General features: G+C 41.6%; 1 protein-coding gene across 1 annotated transcript; it reads right to left on the bottom strand.

Annotated features, from left to right (window-relative positions):
- Window positions 1–1,747: 1,747 nt before the first annotated feature.
- Window positions 1,748–24,873, bottom strand: LOC133348695 (olfactory receptor 6K3-like). The gene is made up of 3 exons (XM_061561636.1): window positions 24,853–24,873; window positions 12,451–12,897; window positions 1,748–2,520 (listed from the first exon to the last, which is right to left on the bottom strand). Exons 2-3 carry the CDS (start codon window positions 12,880–12,882, stop codon window positions 1,987–1,989), a joined length of 966 nt encoding a protein of 321 aa, XP_061417620.1. The 5' UTR covers window positions 12,883–12,897; window positions 24,853–24,873; the 3' UTR covers window positions 1,748–1,986.
- Between the last annotated feature and the right edge of the window lie 38 nt (window positions 24,874–24,911).

Below are 24,911 nucleotides of genomic sequence, written 5' to 3'. Positions count from 1 at the left end.
CAGACAGTGGCAGTTCTCATCCATCCCATCAGACGGGCACTCTGGGCCTGAGGTTCGTGGGTATCTGCATAAGGCAGCTACGACAGCGCATCGGCATTGTTGTGGCCTGCAACAACCCGGTGCACCACCATCATGGTAAACTCGTGCAGGTGCTCTACCCACCGAGCTATCTGCCCCAAAGTGCAGATGAAACTGGAGGGTGTGCCACAACGCTCGTTGTCGGTTCATGCTCTCAAGGGTAGGCCATATATATATATAGGGTTGGAACACCAATTTAAAGCACTCGGGCTAATAATCCTTTCCTGGTAACACAGTACTGCTGCTACGGCACCGTCAATGCCTTACTACCATACGCAATGACCCTCTGCATCCCGTTAAAGTCCGAGGACAATATCGACCCCAGGCCCACATTGCTAGCATCCCATATGAAGCGAGGTCTTGGTTTGTGTGAATGGGAATCTGCATCAGTCTGCTTTCAGACTTGGTTGATCAAAATCAGTTTTAGAGACCATAGCCCATCCGACCTTCACACTGGAGTGATGAGTGATGTAATGGCCACTTAGTGGCGAATGGCTACTGTATTTTGAATAAATGTGTGAGAATTGTATATTTGTACTCCGATTTGCACGATTGCCTATGTACGATGCAACAAAAGTTCAACACATATACGTCCTGCAGTAGTAATATCTGCACGTGTATGTCTGTTCGTCTTTGTATAGTGTGGTGACCTCAGCAAATCAGGAAGGAATTTGCTTGAATCGTGTATTATCATTTTTCATATAAATTATTTCCTCACTCATAATTGGATCCTAAATATACACTGTAAAGTTCCAATGATGACTACTATCAATCGTACTTTTTCTGCCTTTTCTTAATGTACGCGTGATTGAAAGTCTCTCCACACGGTTTCAGTTATGAGGACCATGGCTACTTCTTCTCAAATGGCAAACCACATACTTGGATGGGTCCAGGGGGATTGCTGATTGAAAATGGTAAATACAATTGACACCTATAAATATTGCAGTATTTTCAATATAAAAGAGGTCATACTTTTTGTAGGTGATTCAGAAAACAATATTAGTCGAGGTGCGTGTGAATCTATGATGCATCACGTTTTATACCTTGAGTGTTGTTCTTTATTGAGTATTCTTAGGTTTTTTCGGTAAAGTCACGTAGGTAAAAAAATTAAAATTAATAAAAGTAAAATAAAAATAAAATTATTGAGTGTTGGATATTGCGAAAATACAGGTGCTGCAACTCCCCTGACTCTCCCTGGCATCACTACCAACACCATTTTGTCAGCTTTATTCCCACATAGTTGTACACCAGTAGGTCTTGAAGGTTGAGGTGGGATTCAATGGAGTTGGTTTTTAGAAAATGTATTGGGTTACCCTGGACAATCTCAACAATTAGTTATGTAAATAAGGACACGTCCAACCTGTAATGCCAGGTGGTAAGTTAATTGTTGGAGTGTACCATAAAATAATGAAAAAATATAGAATTAATAAAACAATTGTATCTTCCAATTAGGGTCAAGTATTCTTAAATTTCTGAAAATATCAGTTTAGTTAAAGTAAGGCTTACTGAATTGGAAAAAGGTGACAAAAAATCAACCGACGACCAATGTACATGTTCTTGATAGTGCTACATTGACCTTGTGCTGTATAGAGATGGCTACCACTGGGAATCGGTTAGCTCGACTGCCACAGATCACTGGAAGGATTGACATGAATAAAATACATCTGCAAATTCTGTAATGCACACAGTTTTTGTTACATTGAGAAGTGCAGGAAACCATAGGCAAGCGAAAACGCATCTTGAACCGGGCCTAACAATTTTCCAAAGCTCCGTAGCCCTATATTGGGATGTTTGGACAATTCCATTAATTCGTGTTTATAATAGTATCGAATTTAATGGAACGTTGAGATGCTAAGGCATTTAATAGCCTCACAAATGCTGATCCTTTTTCTTAAGGAAGCATGACCACTATGGCATCACTCTCTTTGAATGAACATACACTAATTTCCGAACGTGTTTCACAATCTCCTCATCCCTGCTGCCGTACAAAAAGGGGCTCATGAAGCGAGGAATCACGTGCAGCATTAAGAAGAATGTAACCCTGACTATAAACGTGGCCTCAGCCTTCAGGTGCAATAACTCTGCTGACTTGTGGAACATCGGCATGGCCACCGGCAGGAGGCACAGACCCAGCTGGATTCCGTGCAGGATTATGGTCTTTCTAGCCTTAGAAAAGCTACTATATCCCTCTGAGGCCCTCTTAGCGGCCCGAGCCGTCATGGCATAGGACATTGCTACTAACAACACAGAAAATATAAATACCGTGTACAAAAACGTGTCACGGATAATAGTTGCTGCCACTCCATACGGCATGTCTGCATCCAACTCGTTCATTTCACATACAATTTGGTGCTGGGTCATGAAGAGCAGGCCACTGGCTACACAAAGAAAAAGACGGATGGTTGGCACTGACAGAGACAGTAAGCAGACGCCAGCAACTACCTGTAAAACACAAATATTCACATGAGTTGAATCAAAGAGTTGAACCAAACTGAAAACCGAAACAAAACAATGATAATCATCTTGGGTTCTTTTTACCGAAATTGCACCCGGAACCGGAATTAAATTTGTTACAATGGAAAAGACAGGTACCAGTTTAAACGAGTTCAATATAATCTTGATTTGAAGCTTTCGTGACTGCAGGAATCCATACTTTGTGGTTCTTTCGGTGATTTATTTTATTTTATACTTACGTGACTTTACCGAAAAAACCAAAGAGTACGAGTTCAACATAGAATTGTAAAGATTATTGACCAAAATGCTCCTGAAAAAATGGTCCTGAGACTAAATGCGGTTTTCTTTGATAAATGTCATTGCAATTTCTCCTCAAAATAACGTGAACAGATGTATTAAGATCAACATGTCACCATCATGGCCAAACCCGTTGATGTTACCACACCTCGCCAATGCTCTATATCTTCCACCAGGTCCCACAACGACCGCCTTTATAGCATTCCACCACTTGGCCTTAGATCGTCCCCTTTATCATGAGACTCGTGGAAAAACCACTCCAATGGCTGTCTCAGCAACTAGCTCTCCCTGATCCCACATGCATTTCCCACACAAAGTAAACAATTTAGCATGATCATGTACCTAATGTAATGCCTTTGGGTTTCACGGCCAATCAACGTCATCATCACGATCCATGGGCAGATAGCCTATAGGTTTCTACTGCAGATTTGATCATTTGTTTCGAATATGCTCAAATAGTGCACAATCTCTTACGTAGCGAAGCCATCCTCTTTTAGGTCTTCCTCTCTTTCCTGTTACTTCCATTTTTCCAAATAACACACTTTTTATTTTCCTGTTCATGTTCGCCCTACATATATGTCCAAATAGTGCTACTGTTCTTCTCATCACTGGCTGCATCAGGTTTTCTTGTATGTGCAACCTTTTTCTCACTTCTACGTTGGTGACTCCTTGGCTCCAACTTAGATGCAGTAACCTTCTGTAGCAATATATTTCGAGTGCCAATATCTTATCTCTGTCAGTCTTTTTTAATGCCCAAGTCTCCCCGGTATACAACGTTGTACTGAACACACATGTTCTTAAAATGCTCAGTTTGGTCTTGTAGCTGATTTGCTTGCTTCTCCAGATGTTATTTCAATCCTGACATTACTCATTTGGCCTTTGCGATCCTCGCTCGTATGTCTTCCGTGCAGTCGTACCATGTCAGTAGACTTCCCAAGTTTACAAATCCCTTAACATTTACAATCTTGCTGCATTCTATCCACTCTGCCTTGACGAGCTGTAGGTCTGGAAATTCTGGGCTTCATATGGCAGTGAGTAGATGTTTCTGCATATAGAAGAGGGCTCCTTGGTGAGTGTTGCCCTTGGCTCCCTTTGGGAGGTCATGGGTCTTCAGCTGCCATTTCCTTCCATTAGCGTCCAGCTTGTTATTGGCTACCTCCAGTTACAACAGTCTGGCTTTGTACGTCTTGACCAGCTCATTTTGCTCCACTGTTGCGGCTTGGAGGGTCGTCGTCAGAGCTTCCTGTTTCTCCACTCTCCCATTGACACCACTCAACCTCTTATTGACAATTTGAAGCAAAGCTGTGTTTTTCTCCATCTGTCGAATTAGCTGCTCGATCCTCTTCAGGACGGTCCAAAGTAGCTCCGCCGCTCCTCCTGGGAAGGTCTCGTGTTTCACTTTGACCGGGGAGGCCAGTGGGGATGAGGCCTTGGAATTTCTGCCTGGGGCTCTGTCTGCCATTGAGCACAAGGTGATGAGCGAGTGTGTTATTCTAGACTTTGCACAGGCATTGGTTACACAAAGAGGGCCTTGGGTCTCTATAGTCCTATATCTGCTCAATTAAGTAAAAGAAAGAAAAAAACTCCCTCTGGGCTATTGGGACTAAAAAATAAGAAATACTCTATAAGACAGAAATTAAGGTAGTGTAATGGGTGTACTAGGTTGAAATTCAAAGAAGGGGTCGGAGAGGTCCATTCAGCGCTGCTCACTCGGCCATGACGTCACCAGAAGTCCCGAATAACACACTTTTAAATGTCCTGTTGTCCATCCTATGTATGATGAAATGGAGGCAAGTCACTGGAATTCTCTGTGATCGGAAAATGCCGGATAGGCTGAAGGGAAAAATATACAAGACCATCGTCCGACCGGTGGCACTCTATGGATCCGAGTGCTGGCCAGCCACAACTGTACACGAACAAGCTCTCCACACCATGGAGATGAGGATGCTCAGATGGAGCCTCGGGCTCACTCGATGGGATCGTGTCAGGAACGAAGACGTTCGGAAGCGACTTAGTGTGGCCCCCATTGCGGACAAGATGCTTGAGGCAAGGCTTCGGTGGTACGGCCATGTGATGCGAAGTGAAGAGTCATCAGTGGCCAAGACTGCCGTGCGTATTGAGCCAGAGGGCCGCCGTCCACGCGGACGTCCGAAGAAGCGATGGATGGACCGAATAAAGGAAGACATGAAGACGGTCAACGCATCCCCTGAAGATGCCCTTGACCGAGCCAAATGGAGAAGACAATGCCGAAAAGCGGACCCTGTGCCACAGCGGGAACAACGCTAGGAAGAAGAAGTCCATCCTATGTATGTGTCGACATAGTGGCAGTTTCCTTCTCATCACTGCCTGGCATCAGGTTTTCTTCTATGGCAACTTTTTTCATAATTCTACGTTGGCCACTCTTTTGGGCCCAGCTTAGATTGCAGTATCCTTCTGTAGCAATATGTTTTGAGTGCCAATATCTTGATTTGAAGCTTTCATGACTGCAGGGATCCATATTCTTTGGTTCTTTACCGAAAGAACCAAAGAGTATACCAACATCTTATCTCTGTCAGTCTTTTTAATGTCCAAGTTTCGCAGGCATACAAAGTTTTACTGAACACGCCTGTTCTTAAGATGTTCAGTTTGGTCTTATAGCTGATTTGCTTGCTTCTCCAGATGTTATTGAATACAGTCATTACTCCGTTTGCCTTTACGATTCTCGCTCTTTCTTGCAGTTCTTGTCCAATGTCAGTAGACATCCCAAATATACAAATTCCTTTACATTCACAATCTTGTTGCTTTCTATTCTTACTTCTTTTTCAATGTTCTCCCTTCTGAATACCATTGTGTTTGTTTTTTTCCACGTCAATCCTCAGTCTTGCATTCTTTCCTTATTCAGTATATGAAGACGTTCCTGTAGTATAATTGAGCTTTCTTCCATTAGATTTATGAGGCTCGCGAATGTCAGGTTATTTATTCTCTCTCCTTCAACAGATTTTCCTATGCAATTGTCCTGAATGGCATCCATCACTCTTTCCAAATATGTCACAAAGTTGTTTGGTGATAATGTATCTCCCTGTCTCATACCTATTGTTGTTGGGAACCATTCTATTTCCTGTCCAAACTTTACAGCTGACTTTGACCTTTAACTTATATCCTTCAGAATCTGTATGTCTCTTTTATACTTAGTATGATCTTACACTTGCCCACGTTATATTTTGCTCTGTCGAATCGAATGCTTTCTCTACTGTAAGCCTTAACATCAATATTTTCTGTACTGCATTCCTATTTTTTCCCAAACCCTGCCTGTTCATCTGCCAAATAATCCTCAGTCTGCGCTTTCAATCGATTTAATAGTACTATCACTAGTATCTTCTCAATGTGGCTCATGAGTGTGATGGGTCTGTAGTTTTTACAGTCGGCGAGATCTCTTTTCTTGTGTATCGTCACAAGTATGGATTTAATCCACTCCTCTGGTATTTTCCCTTCTCTCCATACTTGCTTGCAAAGCAAATGGATTTCTTTTATACGTTCCTTCCCTCCAGCTTTTATAATTTCTCCACTTATATCGTCCACTCCTGGACTTTTATTTATTCACATGCTTTATTGCCTTTGTAACAGTTGTTATAACTTTATTCATCCCTCGGTGTTGTGGAAGAAAAATGTTGTTCATTCGGCAGCACTTTATTCTTTTGATCCGTATCCCTACACAAATCGCTACAATACTCAGTCCATTTCTTTTTTGCATCTTCTCTGTCCATCAATATCTTACCATCCTTGCTTTTTATGGCTGTTTACCTTGGTTTACACTTCCTATTTGTGCTCTTGATTTGTTTGTACACTTCTCTGGTCTTGTATTCTCCAGTGTCGTATTCAATGTCACTATACTGCTTTTCCAGCTATGCCTGCTTATCCTTTCTTGCTGATGTGTAGCGTCAGGTATTTAGTCACCATCTCATCCGATTTTTTTTCTTTAACCTTATATTAAATCTTCTTGGTTCTTTCGGTAAAGTCACGTAGAAGGGAAGTAATAAAATAATAAAAATAAAACATAATAAAACAATTCTCACGACGTTTCGGCTACAACGCAAGCAGCCGTCTTCAGGTGAAGAATGAGACAATGCCAAGCTAGGAGCTTATATATAAGCTGCGTTGGAGGTGGAGGAAAGAGCGCCTTAACAAAAGAATGTGCATGTGAAGAGGAATTTAGCATATTCATGGCAAATGCGTAGGAGGTGGGCGGGGGGGTTTCAAAGTCATATTATGCCCATGCATTATGCAGGATCAACAGCACCAAGGGTGGGGGGGGTGCAGGGATTAGCAGTAACAAAGGAAAGGAATGTTAATGATATGTAGCTGCAGTTACTCAACCACCACGTAGAAAACTAAAGTATAAACTACATAAAAAACTAAAGTATAAATAGCATAGCACCATCAGTATACTTACTATACTCTACACTAAGCTGAGTTACTAACAGCAAGTAATACATTACAATTCTACGTCGTAAAAATTATATAATATGCTTCCATCTAAACTTTATTCTATTGCATCAACGAGCATATACCGTACTATATACTGCCAACATTAAATTATATACTGTATTGCTGTAAACCAACCTATATCTTATACATTTAATATAACACTATGTATTATTCTACCCACCCTAATGTGTGTCGAAATGGTTTATTACGTCCTTCCAATGATTGCTAAGCCAGAATCCATCTTCTCGGTTAAAATTGTCTCTGTGTTTGTATATGTGGATCGCCTCATGAACGAATCTCTCATGATAGCCAGATGGCTTGCAGAGAACCTCTGTCTTGGAGAAGTCAATGTCATGTGAGCCCACTGAATTGTAACAGTGATCTGCCACGGCTGAGGTGTTTGTCCTACCGTGTTTCAGGTCTGCCTTATGTTCACGGATGCGGTCCGAGACATGTCGTTTGGTTTCCCCAATGTAACTGCTACCACAGAGGCAACTTAGTTTGTAGACGCCAGGGTACTGTATGTCTGGAACCACATCTTTTACAGACGGGACCAGATCACGGATTTTATGTACTGTGTTGAATCGGACCTGGATTTCAGATCTTGCTACGTCTGTAACCCTCAAAAACGCTAAGATGCCAGCTAGCAACATTAGCAAAGATGAGCGTTTTGAATTAGCTCAATTAAAAAAGAGGGATGACATTGTCATCCTCTCAGCCGACAAAGGCAATGCCACTGTCATCATGGACAAAATAGAATACAACAACAAAATTCAAGAACTACTCAACGATGGCAGCTATACAAAAATAAAAAGAGACCCCACCAACAGCCTCGTCTCCAAAACCAACAACATCATTTCTGCTTCAACCGCATTAATTGATCAGACCAAACAGTTCTCGTTGAAACCTTCTGCAGCCAGGCCACCAAGATTGTACGGCTTGCCAAAGATACATAAAGAAGATACACCTCTTCGTCCCATTGTCTCTACTATCAACTCCCCCACTTACAAACTGGCTCGTTTTTTGTCCGAAATCCTACGGCCTTTCACTGGAAAAACCACCTCTGCAGTACTAAACTCTACTGACCTGGTATCGACAATCAAGGGGATTGCCCTGTCCCCAGACGACCTGCTTGTCAGTTTTGATGTGGTTTCCTTGTTCACCAAGGTGCCTGTGCCTGACACCATCGCAATCATTGAAGACTTGGTTCATCAAGGACTGAATGCTGGGGTACCCCCCCTGGTGAGACACTGCTTAACCAATACATACTTCACCTGGAATGGAACCTTCTACAAGCAAATTGAGGGCACCCCAATGGGCTCCCCCCTATCTCCGGTTGTAGCCAACATCTTCATGGAGAAATTTGAGACGGACGCCATCCAGACTGCCACTCTACGCCCGACCTTATGGAAGAGGTACGTAGACGACACTTTTGTCATCTGGCCACATGGCCGGCCTGCTCTAGACCAATTTCTCGACCACATCAATTCCATACACCCAGCCATCAGATTCACCATGGAAGTCGAAAATGATGGCAAGCTACCCTTTTTGGATGTCCTAATCAAAAGGAGACCTGATGGTTCAATGAGCCACTCTGTCTACAGGAAAGCCACCCACACGGATGCTTATCTAAAACCGGATTCCCACCACCATCCATCCCAGAAGAATTCCCTCATCAAGACTCTATATCATAGAGCCCAATGCATCTCCGACCATGAACACATTTCCAGTGAACTCAAACACGTACGCCAAGCTCTTAAGGCTAATGGTTACTCCGACCACACAATCCGCAAAGCCATCACTCCAACCATCAAGAAGGATCCTGTTGAGGAGCCTTTCAAGACCATCACCTTACCCTACATTGCTGGGGTCACAAAAAAGATCTCCAAAATCCTGATTAAACACAAGATCCAGGTCCGATTCAACACAGTACATAAAATCCGTGATCTGGTCCCGTCTGTAAAAGATGTGGTTCCATACATACAGTACCCTGGCGTCTACAAACTAAGTTGCCTCTGTGGTAGCAGTTACATTGGGGAAACCAAACGACATGTCTCGGACCGCATCCGTGAACATAAGGCAGACCTGAAACACGGTAGGACAAACACCTCAGCCGTGGCAGATCACTGTTACAATTCAGTGGGCTCACATGACATTGACTTCTCCAAGACAGAGGTTCTCTGCAAGCCATCTGGCTATCATGAGAGATTCGTTCATGAGGCGATCCACATATACAAACACAGAGACAATTTTAACCGAGAAGATGGATTCTGGCTTAGCAATCATTGGAAGGACGTAATAAACCATTTCGACACACATTAGGGTGGGTAGAATAATACATAGTGTTATATTAAATGTATAAGATATAGGTTGGTTTACAGCAATACAGTATATAATTTAATGTTGGCAGTATATAGTACGGTATATGCTCGTTGATGCAATATAATAAAGTTTAGATGGAAGCATATTATATAATTTTTACGACGTAGAATTGTAATGTATTACTTGCTGTTAGTAACTCAGCTTAGTGTAGAGTATAGTAAGTATACTGATGGTGCTATGCTATTTATACTTTAGTTTTTTATGTAGTTTATACTTTAGTTTTCTACGTGGTGGTTGAGTAACTGCAGCTACATATCATTAACATTCCTTTCCTTTGTTACTGCTAATCCCTGCACCCCCCCCCCCTTGGTGCTGTTGATCCTGCATAATGCATGGGCATAATATGACTTTGAAACCCCCCCGCCCACCTCCTACGCATTTTCCATGAATATGCTAAATTCCTCTTCACATGCACATTCTTTTGTTAAGGCGCTCTTTCCTCCACCTCCAACGCAGCTTATATATAAGCTCCTAGCTTGGCATTGTCTCATTCTTCACCTGAAGACGGCTGCTTGCGTTGTAGCCGAAACGTCGTGAGAATTGTTTTATTATGTTTTATTTTTATTATTTTATTACTTCCCTTCTACGTGACTTTACCGAAAGAACCAAGAAGATGAATCCCTGCAGTCACGAAAGCTTTAAATCGAAACTTATATTAAATTTTTGTTGTGCTAGTTTTCTCATGGTATTGTTGCTTCTACTGCTTGCTCAACTTTTTTCTTGCTATCTCTGTTCTATTTTTCTCCCCTGATTCTACTCGATATTTCCTTTTCATATTTCCTCCTTGTCTCCTCGTTTTCGAGTACATCTATGTTCCTCTTCTTCTCTTATTGCGTTTTAAATATATGTTTTAGTGTTAGTCTTAGGCCGCATCTTACGTTCAATGACACATCGGCCCCTGGGAATGTTCTGCATAGTCAAACTGATGTTTTCCAGTGTCAGTCGATCATTACCATATCTATCACGTTCGTATGTTTTCTCTCTATGACCATTTTCTGCAGTATTTTTGTTTGATCTTAATATTACATATGACCTTGTCATGTTTTGAAGTGAATTCTCGCCGTTTCTCGCCTGTTTCCTTTCTTGCTCCATATACATAACATTGAATGATGCGTTCTCATTCGGTGTTATCCTTCTCAAGTTTTGCATTCTTATCTCCCACAATTGTCTTAATATATTTCCTAGGAAGTTTATTTTACGTACTTTCTAGCGTTTTATAGAATTATTCAATATGCTCTTGTGCACAATCTGATGTTGGTGCATATATAATTAAGGATTTCCCATTAAATATCGCTGCAATTACCCTTGGACTAACTGGTATGTATCCCAAGAATAATGTTTTGAATTTTGTGCTTACGAAGAACCCTACTTCTCTGGTGTGCACTTTATCTTCCCCTGGCCAGATCACTTCACTTCGATTTATTTCCCCCATTCCTGTTCATCTAATTTCTGCCAATTCTAGGATGTCGTACCTCTATTTTTCAATTTTCTTTCTCAGCAGCTCTAACACTATAGACAACAAGACAAGCTCTAACTGTCCTGTTGCCCATAGTGTTCTCACATCCCATGTCCCTAATGTAATCTCCTAATTCGCGACCAATATTATGATTAATATTTAGTTTATTTTGGGTTAGACTATTTAGGTATAATTCTTTTTAAACTATAACCCTCCAAAAACTGACAGAATCAATAAAATCAAGCTGTCACAACTCAAAGGGCATATTTGCTCATTTGACAACTTGATTTGATCAGCTCTGTTGGGTGGTGGAGTGTTATGGTAAAATATGTACATTTTCGCTTTCAAATTATCTAAGCCAAAATGAAATAGTAATACAACATATTACCTTTCATGTTCTATCTCAGACAATGATAATGAATATTCAACAACTTATTTAGTTTGTGTTAAACTCCATACTGGAATACAAATATCACTCCTCCCTCAAATACAATATCATTTACACCGAGATGTATCTTTTCTTCCAAAGTAATGTACATATCCCATGAAAAAAATATTAGTGCCCACCATATAATGGATTGATAAACAAAATAGGGGGTGGGTGGCATTACAAAAATGAAAAAAAATGGAAGATTTTAAAATCGCACATTACAGAGCAATGCTGACTTATTATTTGAAACGTCTACATTTTTGTAGAATCGTTACCACATCTCCATACCAAGTGTGTTCTTATAATACTTGTGAAGTTGCGTTAATATTTAATGTTTGCTTTGTAATATACTAGCTTTACGACCCAGCTTCGCCCGGGACTTGGATTCTTGTCTTGGATTAATACACGGCCTACGCGAAGGGTTGGAGGGGATGCTTGACGTCAGCAGGCACACTGCGTGACGCTGCCGCATGCGGGTGACATCACACATGTGACATCACCGCTCACTTGCCGTGCAAAATATATCCACTATTGCGCCCCCCCACCCCCCCCCCAAATACAAAAGTAGTTTTTTATACGTTTTGCATTGTGTACAACCTGGAAGCTACCCACATGCCAGATTTCAAGTTTGTTGCATGTTGGGAAGTATGCTAAACATTTCGAAAAGACACACATTCACAAATTTCTCTTTTATATGTATGGATTGTACATTTTTAGTACTCCAAAATAAAAGCTATGAATGTGATACATTTATTTGTATTGGTAGACTGTAATATATATTTTAAGAAAACGGAAATACCGGGGGTACCACTCAAGATACTGTGTATTATTACTATCATCATCCAGTATGGTGCTTTATGTGACACTCATACCACCTCCAATAATATACCTGCAGGCCGGACTGTCGGTGGGCCAGTTGGTGGTATCGCAGTGGCTGGCATATAGCCAAGCAGCGCTCCAGAGCCATGGCCGTGATGGTAAGGGTGCTGTTGATATGAAGCGCCATACTCAGGTTGATTAAAAAACAGCAAAGCACGCGAATCATCGAGATGCGCTCCAATCTTATTGTCATCATCATTCCCGATATGAACACGTAGAGCATGTCGCTGGTCATCAAGTTCATGAAGAGGATGTATTTGGTGCTCTCCATGAAGGTAGTCACCCGGTTGAAGAGACACGCCATGAGCACAAACATCACAAAAGACGGCAACCACGTGATCAGCAGTACAGCATACACCACATGATTAGTGGTGCTCCAGATCTGCTCTGGTGGGAGCGAGGTCTCGTTTTTGAAAGATCCATTAATTGGTAGAGTTGTCATGTTTTTTGTTCAATTCTGTAACCGGAAACACACGTGGATGGGGGAGGGAGGAACGAGTTATAAAAATAATCCATACGTATTAATCCTGTAACACTTTCCAACATGATTATGTCCTTGGTGTAGTTATCTAGGTGTATAAAAGCCGACATGTAGCTGAAAACGCGTTTAATATTTGCAAATATAGGCAGTCTCGAGCTTCCGACTTATGGACATCTGCACTTACGAACGAACCACCTTAAGATGTTATTTTTAACCATCTGACTTGTGAACATTCGCTTGTACTTATGAGCCGAATATAACTATTTGGTTCAGCGTAGTGATCTTCTGCGAGAAATAATGGGGCCTAGCATCCTAGAAACGCCCTTTCTGACAAGCAAGCCAGCATCAAAACTTAAGGTAAGTGAAAACAAAGCTGATTTTTAAAATGTTATTCATTGTTTTATTTACTACTAGCGGGAAGTTGCTGGCGTTGCCCGGGGGAAAAATATATTTCAAAATTTATCTTAAAAACATAACATATACATGCAAAAATACTAAGCTATTGTGAAATCCCGACGTGCCGTTTGTCTCTCCATTTGTCCATCAACTAAATTATAAGAGGCTTGCAGAAGTTCTAGAGAACGGGGGGGGGGTAAATAGTTGATCTAAAAGGTTTCCGAAAATTGTCGACCCCCCCCCCCCCCTCAAAAAATATTTTTACCCCCGCGTACACCCTACATACAATAGAGTGAGTAGTATCTAGTGACTCGATAGTAGTGTAGTTAAATTGCGGGATGTCACTGTGCAGGCAGTGTCGGCCCTCGAGCGGCACAGCGTGCGATGTAATAACATCGCGGATACCACAATGGTGTAGGCCCGGTGAGCGCTGATTGATAGCGCGAGATGGCGCTAGATGGCACCACACTTGGCGTGTAGTGCCAGCCTTTGGCACTCTGGTTGACCCGAGAGGACATATTTATATATTTACGCGATCTAACCCAAAAACCTCTATTATGGATGATATTGGTCGCGAAAGCCTACGTGTTAAACTGACTAACCTCTTTGGGGAGGATACTTTTCTTCTAACCAGAAAACTGAAGAAACTCCGAATTAAGTGGATGAAACTGTGGTCTTCACTGGTGTTCCTCAAAAGATGCAGAGATTCAAAGGTTATTCCACACCCAGTTAAAGTAACTCATAACATTAAGTCACCTAAAGCTAACCAAATACTACATACAGCTAGTGAGTTGTTGCTAAAAGAGAGAATACAGCATAATAGAAGTGAACTAAGTCACACTTCTAAATCACTAATGTCCTTACACGTAAAAATTTAGTAACAGTGTCTCTACAGATCACTGGAATATAATCGACACAATTACACAGCAATCAGCTGATAATGCATTGAACAAAACTAACACTACCCAAATTAACAAATTTGCTCGACTAACTAATAAACAACCCTCAACTAAAAATGAGCATTTCATAAACAAAACGATTATCAACATGACTAGCGTTGAATTATCCAGCGATATGGTGTCAGTCCTGTCTAAAGGTCTTAACTTTGCTGTTGCTCCACGTACAATCCCATTCGATGAGATAATTGCGGAAGTAGAATCAGCAGTTAGACATCTCCCTCATAATCAAGCTGAGATGACTAGGCACGAGGTTGCCAAAATTATTTAGAACAGCAAAGTGCCAAAAACAAATAGCAACTTCAGTGAAGTAAAAGCCTTAAGAGAATTGAGAGCAAATAAAGATATCTAAATTATTGCTGCTGATAAGGGCCGATCGACTGTTGTGATACCCCGTGAGGACTATGATAATAAAATCAAAGATTTACTCGATGAAAATTAAACGAGACCCAACCAGCACCTTGGAACGTAAAATAACGGCAATCATTGCCAAGTCAATTCCCACGGAAGACCAATACCTGATCAAACCAAGGGCATCAAAACCAGCAAGACTTTATGGGCTACCAACAATTCACAAACCTGATGTCCCATTAAGACCGATTGTTAGTAAAATAGGCTCTGCCACGTACAACTTAGCACAATACGTAACGAAACAAATACAGCCCTACATCGGTAGGACCTCTTCGTTCATCAAAAACTCTGAACATCTCGTAAATATAATTAAAGATATTAAGCTTAATCCTAATGATATTCTCGTAAGTTTTGATGTGACCTCTCTGTTCACGAGGGTTCCGGTCAACGAGTCAATTAAATTACTCGACACTCTGGTAACGAACAAAGGTTTAGCACTTTAGCCAAATATATCTCAAGACTAGCTGAACACTGTCTAAAGAACACTTACTTCTTGTGGCAAGGTGACTTCTATAAACAAAAGGAAGAAGCAGCAATGGGCTCTCATTTGTCTCCTGTGATAGCGAATTTGTACATGGAAGCTTCTGAAACAAAATCAATAGCTTCAAGCACACTAAAACCATCTGCTTGGTATAGATATGTGGATGACACATTGGTGGTCTGGCCACACAGCAAAGATACACGGAACGCATTTCTAAATCTTCTCAGCTCGCAAAACCTATACATCCAGTTCACCATGGAAGTGTAAGCTGACAGAACTCTACCATTTCTGGATATTTTTCTCGAACGGAAATGGTAAAGTAACACACTGTGTTTACCGAAAGAAAACGCGTACTGATGCCTATCTGAATGCAGAGTCACACCATCACCCCGCACAGAAATATGCTCTTATCAAGACGCTCATTCATCGAGCTAAGAAAGTGTCAGATGGTGACAGTCTGAGAAGTGAAATTCAACATGTTAAAAAAGCTCTGCAAATGAACGGTTACAATGATGCACAAATCAACAGGGCATTGAATACCGAAACCAAATCAAATAACAAGAGCATTGAACTCATCTTCTTGGTTCTTTCGGTAAAGTCACATATAAGGGAAATAATAATAAAACATAATAAAATACAATTCTCATGACGTTTTGGCCACTTCATTCAGGCGCTGTCTTTCCGACAGACCTGTTCTTCACCTGAGTTCGGCTGCTTGCGTTGCGGCCGAAACGTCGTGAGAATTGTATTTTATTAGGTTTTATTTTTATTATTTTATTATTTCCCTTCCACGTGACTTTACCGAAAGAACCAAGAAGATGAATCCCTGCAGTCACGAAAGCTTTAAATCGAAATTTAAGAGCATTGAAACTGCCCAAGTAATTAAAACGATAAAAATACCGTACATTGCGGGAGTAACTGATAAACTAGCCAGATGTTTGGAAAAACAAAACATCCCAGAAGGAGTGTACAGGATTAACTGCATGTGTGATGAATGCTATGTTGGACAAACAGGACGAATGATCAGCACGAGACTAAAAGAACATCAGAGAAATATTAAATTCTTCCAAACGCAACTGTCAGCAGTAACAGAACATGTGTGCCAACAAGGACACTCAATTGATTTTGATAATGTTGAAGTTTTGTGCAAAACCAGCTACTACTGGGCAAGACTAATTAGAAAATATATCGAAATTGAAAGAAATCAAAATAACTTTAACCGTTCCGATAGCTACCGTCTTAGTGCTCATCAAATAATACAAATATTTAAATGCATGCCTACAAAGGGCAGCGTACTTCAATAGGGATTACCGTTGGTAGGGCTATTTTAATAAACACAATAGACAGGAAGGACAAGTTCAAAGGGCTCGTATAATGCACACGCATAATGTACGTTGCCTCAGTAATTCCCCCCTCCCCAGTGTGCAAGAGCGCAGACGGGTGGTCAACACATCTATGCCTCTATATAAGGAACTGGATGATATTGATCACGAACGCCTACGTGTTAAAGTGACCAGTTAAGTCTACAAAGGGGCCCCAAGTGGGGGCTAGGGGTGGTCACGTGGTTAGCATCCAGATCCTTCCCGAGGATTCTGGAAGGTGGTTGTGGCCAAGACCGGAGCCAGCCATGCTGCAGAGAATATAAGCCGAGTCTCCAGAGGGACCGGGGTTGTTGTTCATCCTGAAGAAACCTTCGTCAACGTTCTACGTTCTCCGCTCAACGAGTCTCCAACACGTGGACCTGGACCCGAGCTGTGGTCCCAGTCCATCGTAGCTAGTTACGTTGTAATTAGTGTAGTTAGCCTGGTGGTCACAACCATAGGTTGTTATTCTGTTAAGGGGAAGTTGCCCCATGTGTTGGAGTTAAATAAATGTGTTGCCTCCAAGTATACGTCTGCGACTCAGTTGAACTCACTACAGTAGTAGCAGACTCTACAGTAGTATCTACTGACTCTATAGTAGTATCTATTGACTCTAAAGTAGTATTTACTGACTCTGTAGTAGTATCTGCTGACTCTATAGTTGTATCTACTGACTGTACAGTAATATCTACTGAGCCCAGTAGTAGCTACTGACTGTATAGTAGTATCTACTGACTGCAGTAGTACCTACTGATTGTAGTAGTATCTACTGACCCTACAGTAGTAACTACTAACTTCATAGCAGTATCTACTGACTCTATAGTAGTATCCTCTGACTCTATAGTAGTATCTGCTGACTCTATAGTAGTATCTACTGACCGTAATAGTATCTACTGACCCTACATACTTTAGTAGTATTCACTATCACTACAGTAGAATATACTGACTGTAGTACTATCTACTATCACTACACTAGTATATACTGACTGTAGTAGTATTTATTATCACTACAGTAGTATATACTGACCTTAGTACTATCTACTATCACTACAGTAGTATATACAGACTTTAGTAGTACTTACTATCACTACAGTAGTATATACTGACTATAGTAGTATCTGCTATCACTACAGTAGTATATACTGACTGTAGAAATATCTACTATCACAACAGTAGTATATACTGACTAGTAGTATTTACTATCAGTAGTATCTACTATCACTACAGTAGCATATACTGACTATAGTAGTATCTGCTATCACTACAGTAGTATATACTGACTATAGTAGTATCTGCTATCACTACAGTAGTATATACTAACTGTAGTAATATCTACTATCACAACAGTATTATATACTGACTAGTAATATTTACTATCAGTAGTATCTACTATCACTACAGTAGTATATACTGACTATAGTAGTATCTGCTATCACTACAGTAGTATATACTAACTGTAGTAATATCTACTATCACAACAGTAGTATATACTGACTAGTAATATTTATCTTCTTGGTTCTTTCGGTAAAGTCACGTAGAAGGGAAGTAATAAAATAATAAAAATAAAACACAATAAAATAATTCTCACGACGTTTCGGCCACAACGCAAGCAGCCGTCCTCAGGTGAAAACCAGGTCTGTCGAGGCGACAGAGTCTGAATTCAGACTCTGTTGCCTCGACAGACCTGGTGAATTCAGACTCTGTCGCCTCGACAGACCTGGTTTTCACCTGAGGACGGCTGCTTGCGTTGTGGCCGAAACGTCATGAGAATTATTTTATTGTGTTTTATTTTTATTATTTTATTACTTCCCTTCTACGTGACTTTACCGAAAGAACCAAGAAGATGAATCCCTGCAGTCACGAAAGCTTTAAATCGAAATTTAGTAATATTTGCTATCAGTAGTATTTACTATCACTACAGTAGTATATACTGACTATAGTAGTATCTTCTATCACTACAGTAGTATATACTGACTATAGCAGTATTTTTCATAATCAACGTTTTTCGGTTAGATCGCGTTATTTATAAATGTGTCGTAACCCTCCACCACCCGACACGGCCAATCAGCAAAAAAGTGTCAGCCCGCACTAAGCCTGTAACTGTCTGAGCGGTTAAAGTTATTTCTGTTTCTCTCAATTTCAACCACTCAGACAGTTACAGGCTTAGTGCGGCCTCGAAGCATATTATTAAATCATACATATTACAATTCGTTATAGGGGAAACAAATACTAATTAACTGATTACTAACGTAGCATATAATTACAATAACACACATTACAACTGATTACTAATCTACAACTCACATCGTAACAATTGCCTGATTACTAATCTAGTATATAATTACAATAACCCCCCCCCTCTGCCTCAAATCGTTGCACCTGATGAGTTAAATGATGATGTCACCCTGCTGCTGCTCTATTTAAGACCAGGAGCAAGAGCAGAGCCTCACCATTCTGGCGAATTGCCCGATGATGCTGGATGCAATTACCAGCGAAACGTCGTACTCAAAAATTGTAAATGTTGTGGTTTCACGCTTCAACACACCGGTGGGCTAAAGCAGTGAACTATTTGTCTTTTGTCAACGTGACACTTTTTTGCTGATTGGCCGTGTCGGGTGGTGGAGGGTTACGACACATTTGTAAATAACGCGACCTAACCCAAAAACGTTGATTATGAATAATATTGGTTGTGAAAGCCTATGTGTTAAACTATAGTCGTATCAACGATCACTACAGTAGTATATACTGACTGGAGTAGTATCTACTATCACTACAGTAGTGTATACTGACTGTAGAAGTATCTACTATCACTACAGTAGTTTATACTGACTATAGTATCTGCTATCACTACAGTAGTATATACTGACTGTAGTAGTATTTACTATCAGTAGTATCTACTATCACCACAGTAGTATATACTGACTATAGTATCTGCTATCACTACAGTAGTATATACTGACTGTAGTAGTATCTACTATCACTACAGTAGTATATACTGACTGTTGTATCTACTATCACTACAGTAGTATATACTGACTGTAGTAGTATCTACTATCACTACAGTAGTATATACTGACTGTAGTAGTATCTACTATCACTACAGTAGTATATACTGACTATGGTAGTATCTATACTAACTCTATAGTAGTATTTACTTACTCTATAGCAGTATATACTAACTCTCCAGTAGTATCTATCTACTCTACAGTAGTATCTACCGACTCTATAGTCGTATATACCGACTTTAGTATATATCGACTCTATAGTCGTATATACCGACTTAAGTATATATCGACTCTATAGTAATAACTACCAACTTAACAGAGTGCCGTGGTGAGGCCTAGTCCCGTGCAGAGCCTCCGACCTTGCCTAGATTGCCCAGCCGGCCGAGGTGGCACCTTGGCAGGCTGGGCCCACGAGACGAACATAAACCTTGAAGGCTGAGATCAATTCACAGGTAAACATTATCACATTTGAGCTGGTAGATACTAGCTGTGGTTGCGATGCAACAACCCTGCGGATGGAATCGCTGATACGCTTCTGCTGCCGTCTGAAACGCACTTCCTATATTAGGAGGCCACTGGAACTATGCACTTTTAAAGCTAAATTTAAAACGAATTTCTTTATAACTTATTTTTGTCTTTACTCGGTTGTATTTCCCCCTGCACCTGCGATTAGCATGATTGGCTATGCACAATGCGAAAAAAGTTGAACATGCATACAAACGTATAAGAAGAAAATTCCAAAGTTGAGCATTGCAAGGGAAAAATCAGAAATCTAAGTGCTTGAACCTGTGGATGAACTGTATGGATGAGACAAAACATTGAGTCTGGTAAAGAGAATCTTCAACGTGAGTGGATTAATCAACGAGTGACGTGCATGGTGATAGTAACAATAGCAGTATTACTATTGTTTCAATATTCCTCCTGATTGTGCTACCAATATAATGCAACGAGATGTGGTATCCTTTGGGGTCGAGAGCAGTAATGCCCTTCGTGTTGGAGAGCGGCCCACGGAAGTAATATCATGGTGAAATAATTTAGATCCCTTAAGTGGCCTCTGTTCTACACAAAGAAAAAAGCAGCACTTCCTACTTGCTCTACACATGGGAGTGAGGTATCTCACATGACAGTCAAAGAGAGGTTGTAATTTCAGCTGGAATCTAGAAAAAGGTCCGGAACCAAATTTTATAGAATGGTTATTTTATGCAATCATTGGTAACTGGACTGAGACCATCAGCTCACTCTACTTGAGGACCCGGTTTAACCACAGGCAGTCGACAGTGATTTGACGTTCACTGTTCACTTCAGGCGCTTGGCCAAACGGTTCCTCTGTCAGCTTCAACAATTTTTGCACTGTCCGTCATAATAATAATAGTACAATTTGTAACGCGCGCAAATTTGCAGACGCAGTGGCCGCAACTCAGAGGCGCGGAGCCAAGCTCAGAGTCGCTCAAAAGCATGATTGTAGAGGTGAGTTTTTAAGTGTCTCTTGAAGTAGGCGATTGAGGTGATGCTGCGAATGTGCAGAGGGATATCGTTCCAGACTGTTGGGGCTGCCACCGAGAAGCGGCGCGTAGACATGACCATCCTGGATCTTGGTATTGAGAGGAGGTCGTGAGTCGCGCTGCGCAGGCATCTGCCGTGTGCTGAGCTGCAAGTTGTCAGTAATGAAGAAAGATACGGCGGGCAGGCGGATATGAAGGCATTGTGGCAGAGGCAGGCGGTCTTGTATGTGACCCTACTGGCAATGGGGAGCCAGTTGAGAGCGCGGAGACGAGCTAGTGAGTCGAGGCGGGGATGAGTGTGGGCAATGACGACGCGTGCTAGGTTATTTTGTAGTCTTTGAAGCTTCCTTAGGTTGCCAGCGGAGGTCCGGACAAGGACGGAGTTACAATAGTCAAGGCGAGACCCAACTATGCAACATGCCAAAGTGTTGGCAATTTCAGTAGAGATGAGAGGACGTATGTGTCTAAGAGCCTTCAGGTGAAAGTTACATGAGCTGATGATATGGTTGGTTTGACGGTCGAAGGATAAAGTTGAATCTAGGATGACACCGAGGTAGCTGAAGTGGTTGGTGAACTTGATGCTATGACCGAAGATGTGTATGTGTGTGGGGAGTGCTGCTGAATTGAGACGTTGCTTGGTACCTAACATGATGGCCACTGACTTTTTCGGATTAAGGGCTAGGTTGTGTGCAGTGAACCATTGTTGCACGGCGGTGGTACATTCCGAGAGCCTCTCGAATCCAGATGCATTGCTAGAATCGATGGCGGTGAATAGAATCGTGTCATCCGCGTATGAGTGATGCTTAACACCGAAGCTTGCAATGAGTCGGCCGATCGGGGAAGTGTAGGCTGTGAAGAGCAGGGGACCTAGAACAGAGCCCTGGGGAACCCCGCATAATGCTCTTGTTTCAGGCGATGTGGACATGCCCACCCTGACTGAGGATTGCCGGTCAGAAAGGTACGAAGCTATCCACTTGAGTGCTGAGCCGCATATACCGAAGTCGGATTTCAGGAGGGAAGTAAGGAGCGAATGGTTGATGGTGTCGAAGGCTGACGAAATGTCCAGACTTACAAGTGCAACAGTTGAGCCGGAATCAACGATCGTTAAAATGTCATCGAGCACCCTAGTGAGTGCTGTTTCTGTGGAATAGTTTTGACGGTAAGCTGACTGGAAGTTGCAGTAGTTTGCGGAGGAGGTGACGTGTGGTTGTAGCACTGACAATCGAAACAGCTAGGATACTAGTCCATGTATTCGTCATTAGTCACTTGTATTACTGCAGCAGCATCTTCGGCTGCACCAGCGCTGTGCATCTGCTTCCTTTCCAGTCACTTTTGAATGATGTGACTCGCTCGATGGTTCATAAGTGGAAATTTGATCCAATTATGACCTCGATACGAAACGAGTTACTTTGGTTATCTATCAAACATAGGGGTATGCTTACTCCTCTACAATAGCCTGCATTCATCTGCTCCATCCTCTCTTGCCAAGCAGTGTGCAGTACGAGCCTCAATCGACCCCAATCGATACTGTCTATGATCTGCAGCCCATGGTAATCTGATCGAGCCACACGCAAACTTCGTGTCGTACGGGCAGTGCAGTTTTCAGGATCTCATACAGCAGCCTGCATTCCAACCCAGGACTCAATGGTGCCAGCTCAGAGTTCTGATATATCAGCCACCTAGGTAATAGCGATGTAAGAGTGATCAGCAGGTGACTAGCCAGCGAGTGAGTGAATGAGCACTGGATCACCAATAAACCTAATAAACTCAGTGAGCGTTGCTGTGGAGTAATGCAGGTATTCGAAAATATAAACAGAACTCTGTTATTTCTCCATACATAAACAATCTATTCTTTACTCTTTGGTTCTTTCGGTCAACTCACGTAGGTATAATATAAAATAAATCACGAGGTTTCGGGCGAAACACAAGCGTCCGTCATCAGGTGGGAAAGCATGGTCTGCTGATGAGGCAGACCGTGTTTTAAAACATGCTTTCCCACCTGATGACGGACGCTTGTGTTGCGCCCGAAACGTCGTGATGTATTTGATTTTATACCTACGTGACTTTACCGAAAGAACCAAAGAGTATGGATTCCTGCAGTCACGAAAACTTCAAATCAAAATCTATTCTTTAGTCTGATCCATAAAAAATAGGAATGCTTTACATTTAATTATTTCAAGCACCGTGAGCTCAGAACTGGGTACTCTATCGCATATTTGACAACAGTATTCCTACTTCAGCCAAATGTGGGCTCATGTAAATTTCGATTTAAAGCTTTCGTGACTGCAGGGATTCATCTTCTTGGTTCTTTCGGTAAAGTCACGTAGAAGGGAAATAATAAAATTATAAAAATAAAACAAAATAGAATAATTCTCACGATGTTTCGGCCACAACGCAAGCAGCCGTCCTCAGGTGAAGAACAGGTCTGTCGGGAAGACAGCGTCGGAATGGAACTCCCCAGGCTTGGAGTGTATATTTAAGCTGGGTTGGAGGGGGGAAGAGCGCCTTGACAAAATAATTTGCATATCAAGAGGAATTTAGCATATTTATGGGAAATGCAGTTATGGGATTAGTCACTACTTGTGAAATGCGTAGGAGGTGGGCGGGGGGTTTCAAAGTCATATTATGCCCGTGCATTATGCAGGATTAGCAGCATCAAAGGGAGGGGATAGGGGTAGCATTAATAAAGGGAAGGAATGTTAATAGTATGTAGCTGCAGTAACTAAACCACCACGTAAAAAACTAAAGTATAAACTACATAGTATCATCAGTATACTAAGAGAGTATATTTAATATCAGAATGCAAACAAAAAACATACTCTGATAATAAACCTTATGTTTGTCTTGGTGTGTCTTGCTCGGTGTGTCTTTTTCCACCTGATGACAAGAGTGTATAGTACAGGGTAGCAGTGGACAAGAGTGTAGCAGTGGACAAGAGTGTATAGTATAGGGTAGCAGTGGACAAGAGTGTATAGTATAGGGTCGCAGTGGACAAAAGTGTATAGTATAGGGTAGCAGTGGACAAGAGTGTATAGTATAAGGTAGCGGTGGACAAGAGTGTATGGTATGAGATAGCAGTGGACCAAGAGAATACAGTATACGGTAGCAGTGGAGAGAGAGTACGGACGGAGGTAGCAAGGACGGAGCGAGTAGAGCGTAGGAAGCAGCGGAGTAACGGACCTTGGTGGAGAGAGAGAAAGCGAGCGAAGCGGCGGAGCGGAGCGAGCGAACGGAGGGACATCGAGTGGGGCTGATGGAGAATTGTGCATTGAAGAGTATGGAGGAACGTTGAGCGATGCTGTCGGAGATGTGAACTATATGCGAAATAAAAGGAACGAGAAAGACAAAGAAGTTGTCGCGTCAGTAAGAGTCCTACACATATACATAGAAAACTGAATGAAAAAATACATGTTTTCACAAGCTATTGGCTGTTGTGCTAAGTGCCATATAATAATAATTGAGAGCTCTTTGTAAAACTTTTACTGTCGATGATGACCTCCCCATTCCGTGTGGGTCGAGCTGATTGTTATAATATAATTCACCATGCTGGAACGGTGCACGTTAGTCAACGGAAGATATCCATAATATATTAATATATCACTCACTAGTGATATTAGTTGTGTGGTCGGGAATAGAACTTTAGGTCACTAGGATTCATTACGCATTGCCTTGAAAACTAAGCCACCTCCTCCAAGTTTTCATGCTATTTAACGGTCACCGATTAAAGCCAGCATAGCATACACTTCGCCCACTCACAATCACATTGCGTCTGCTCAAAGTGTGCACACAAAACACAATCCAGAGCCACGCTTGCATTACCTGCAGAGTTCATCATTCACGGGCGATGGAATGAAGTTGATAGTTTTCGCCTTGCCTTT

This window comes from Lethenteron reissneri, chromosome 28, assembly GCF_015708825.2.
Source record: "Lethenteron reissneri isolate LAM-NWPU_2019-01 chromosome 28, ASM1570882v1, whole genome shotgun sequence".
NCBI lineage: Eukaryota > Metazoa > Chordata > Hyperoartia > Petromyzontiformes > Petromyzontidae > Lethenteron > Lethenteron reissneri.
Note: the sequence above shows the minus strand (reverse complement) of the source record. Positions and strands in the feature narration are given on the sequence as shown.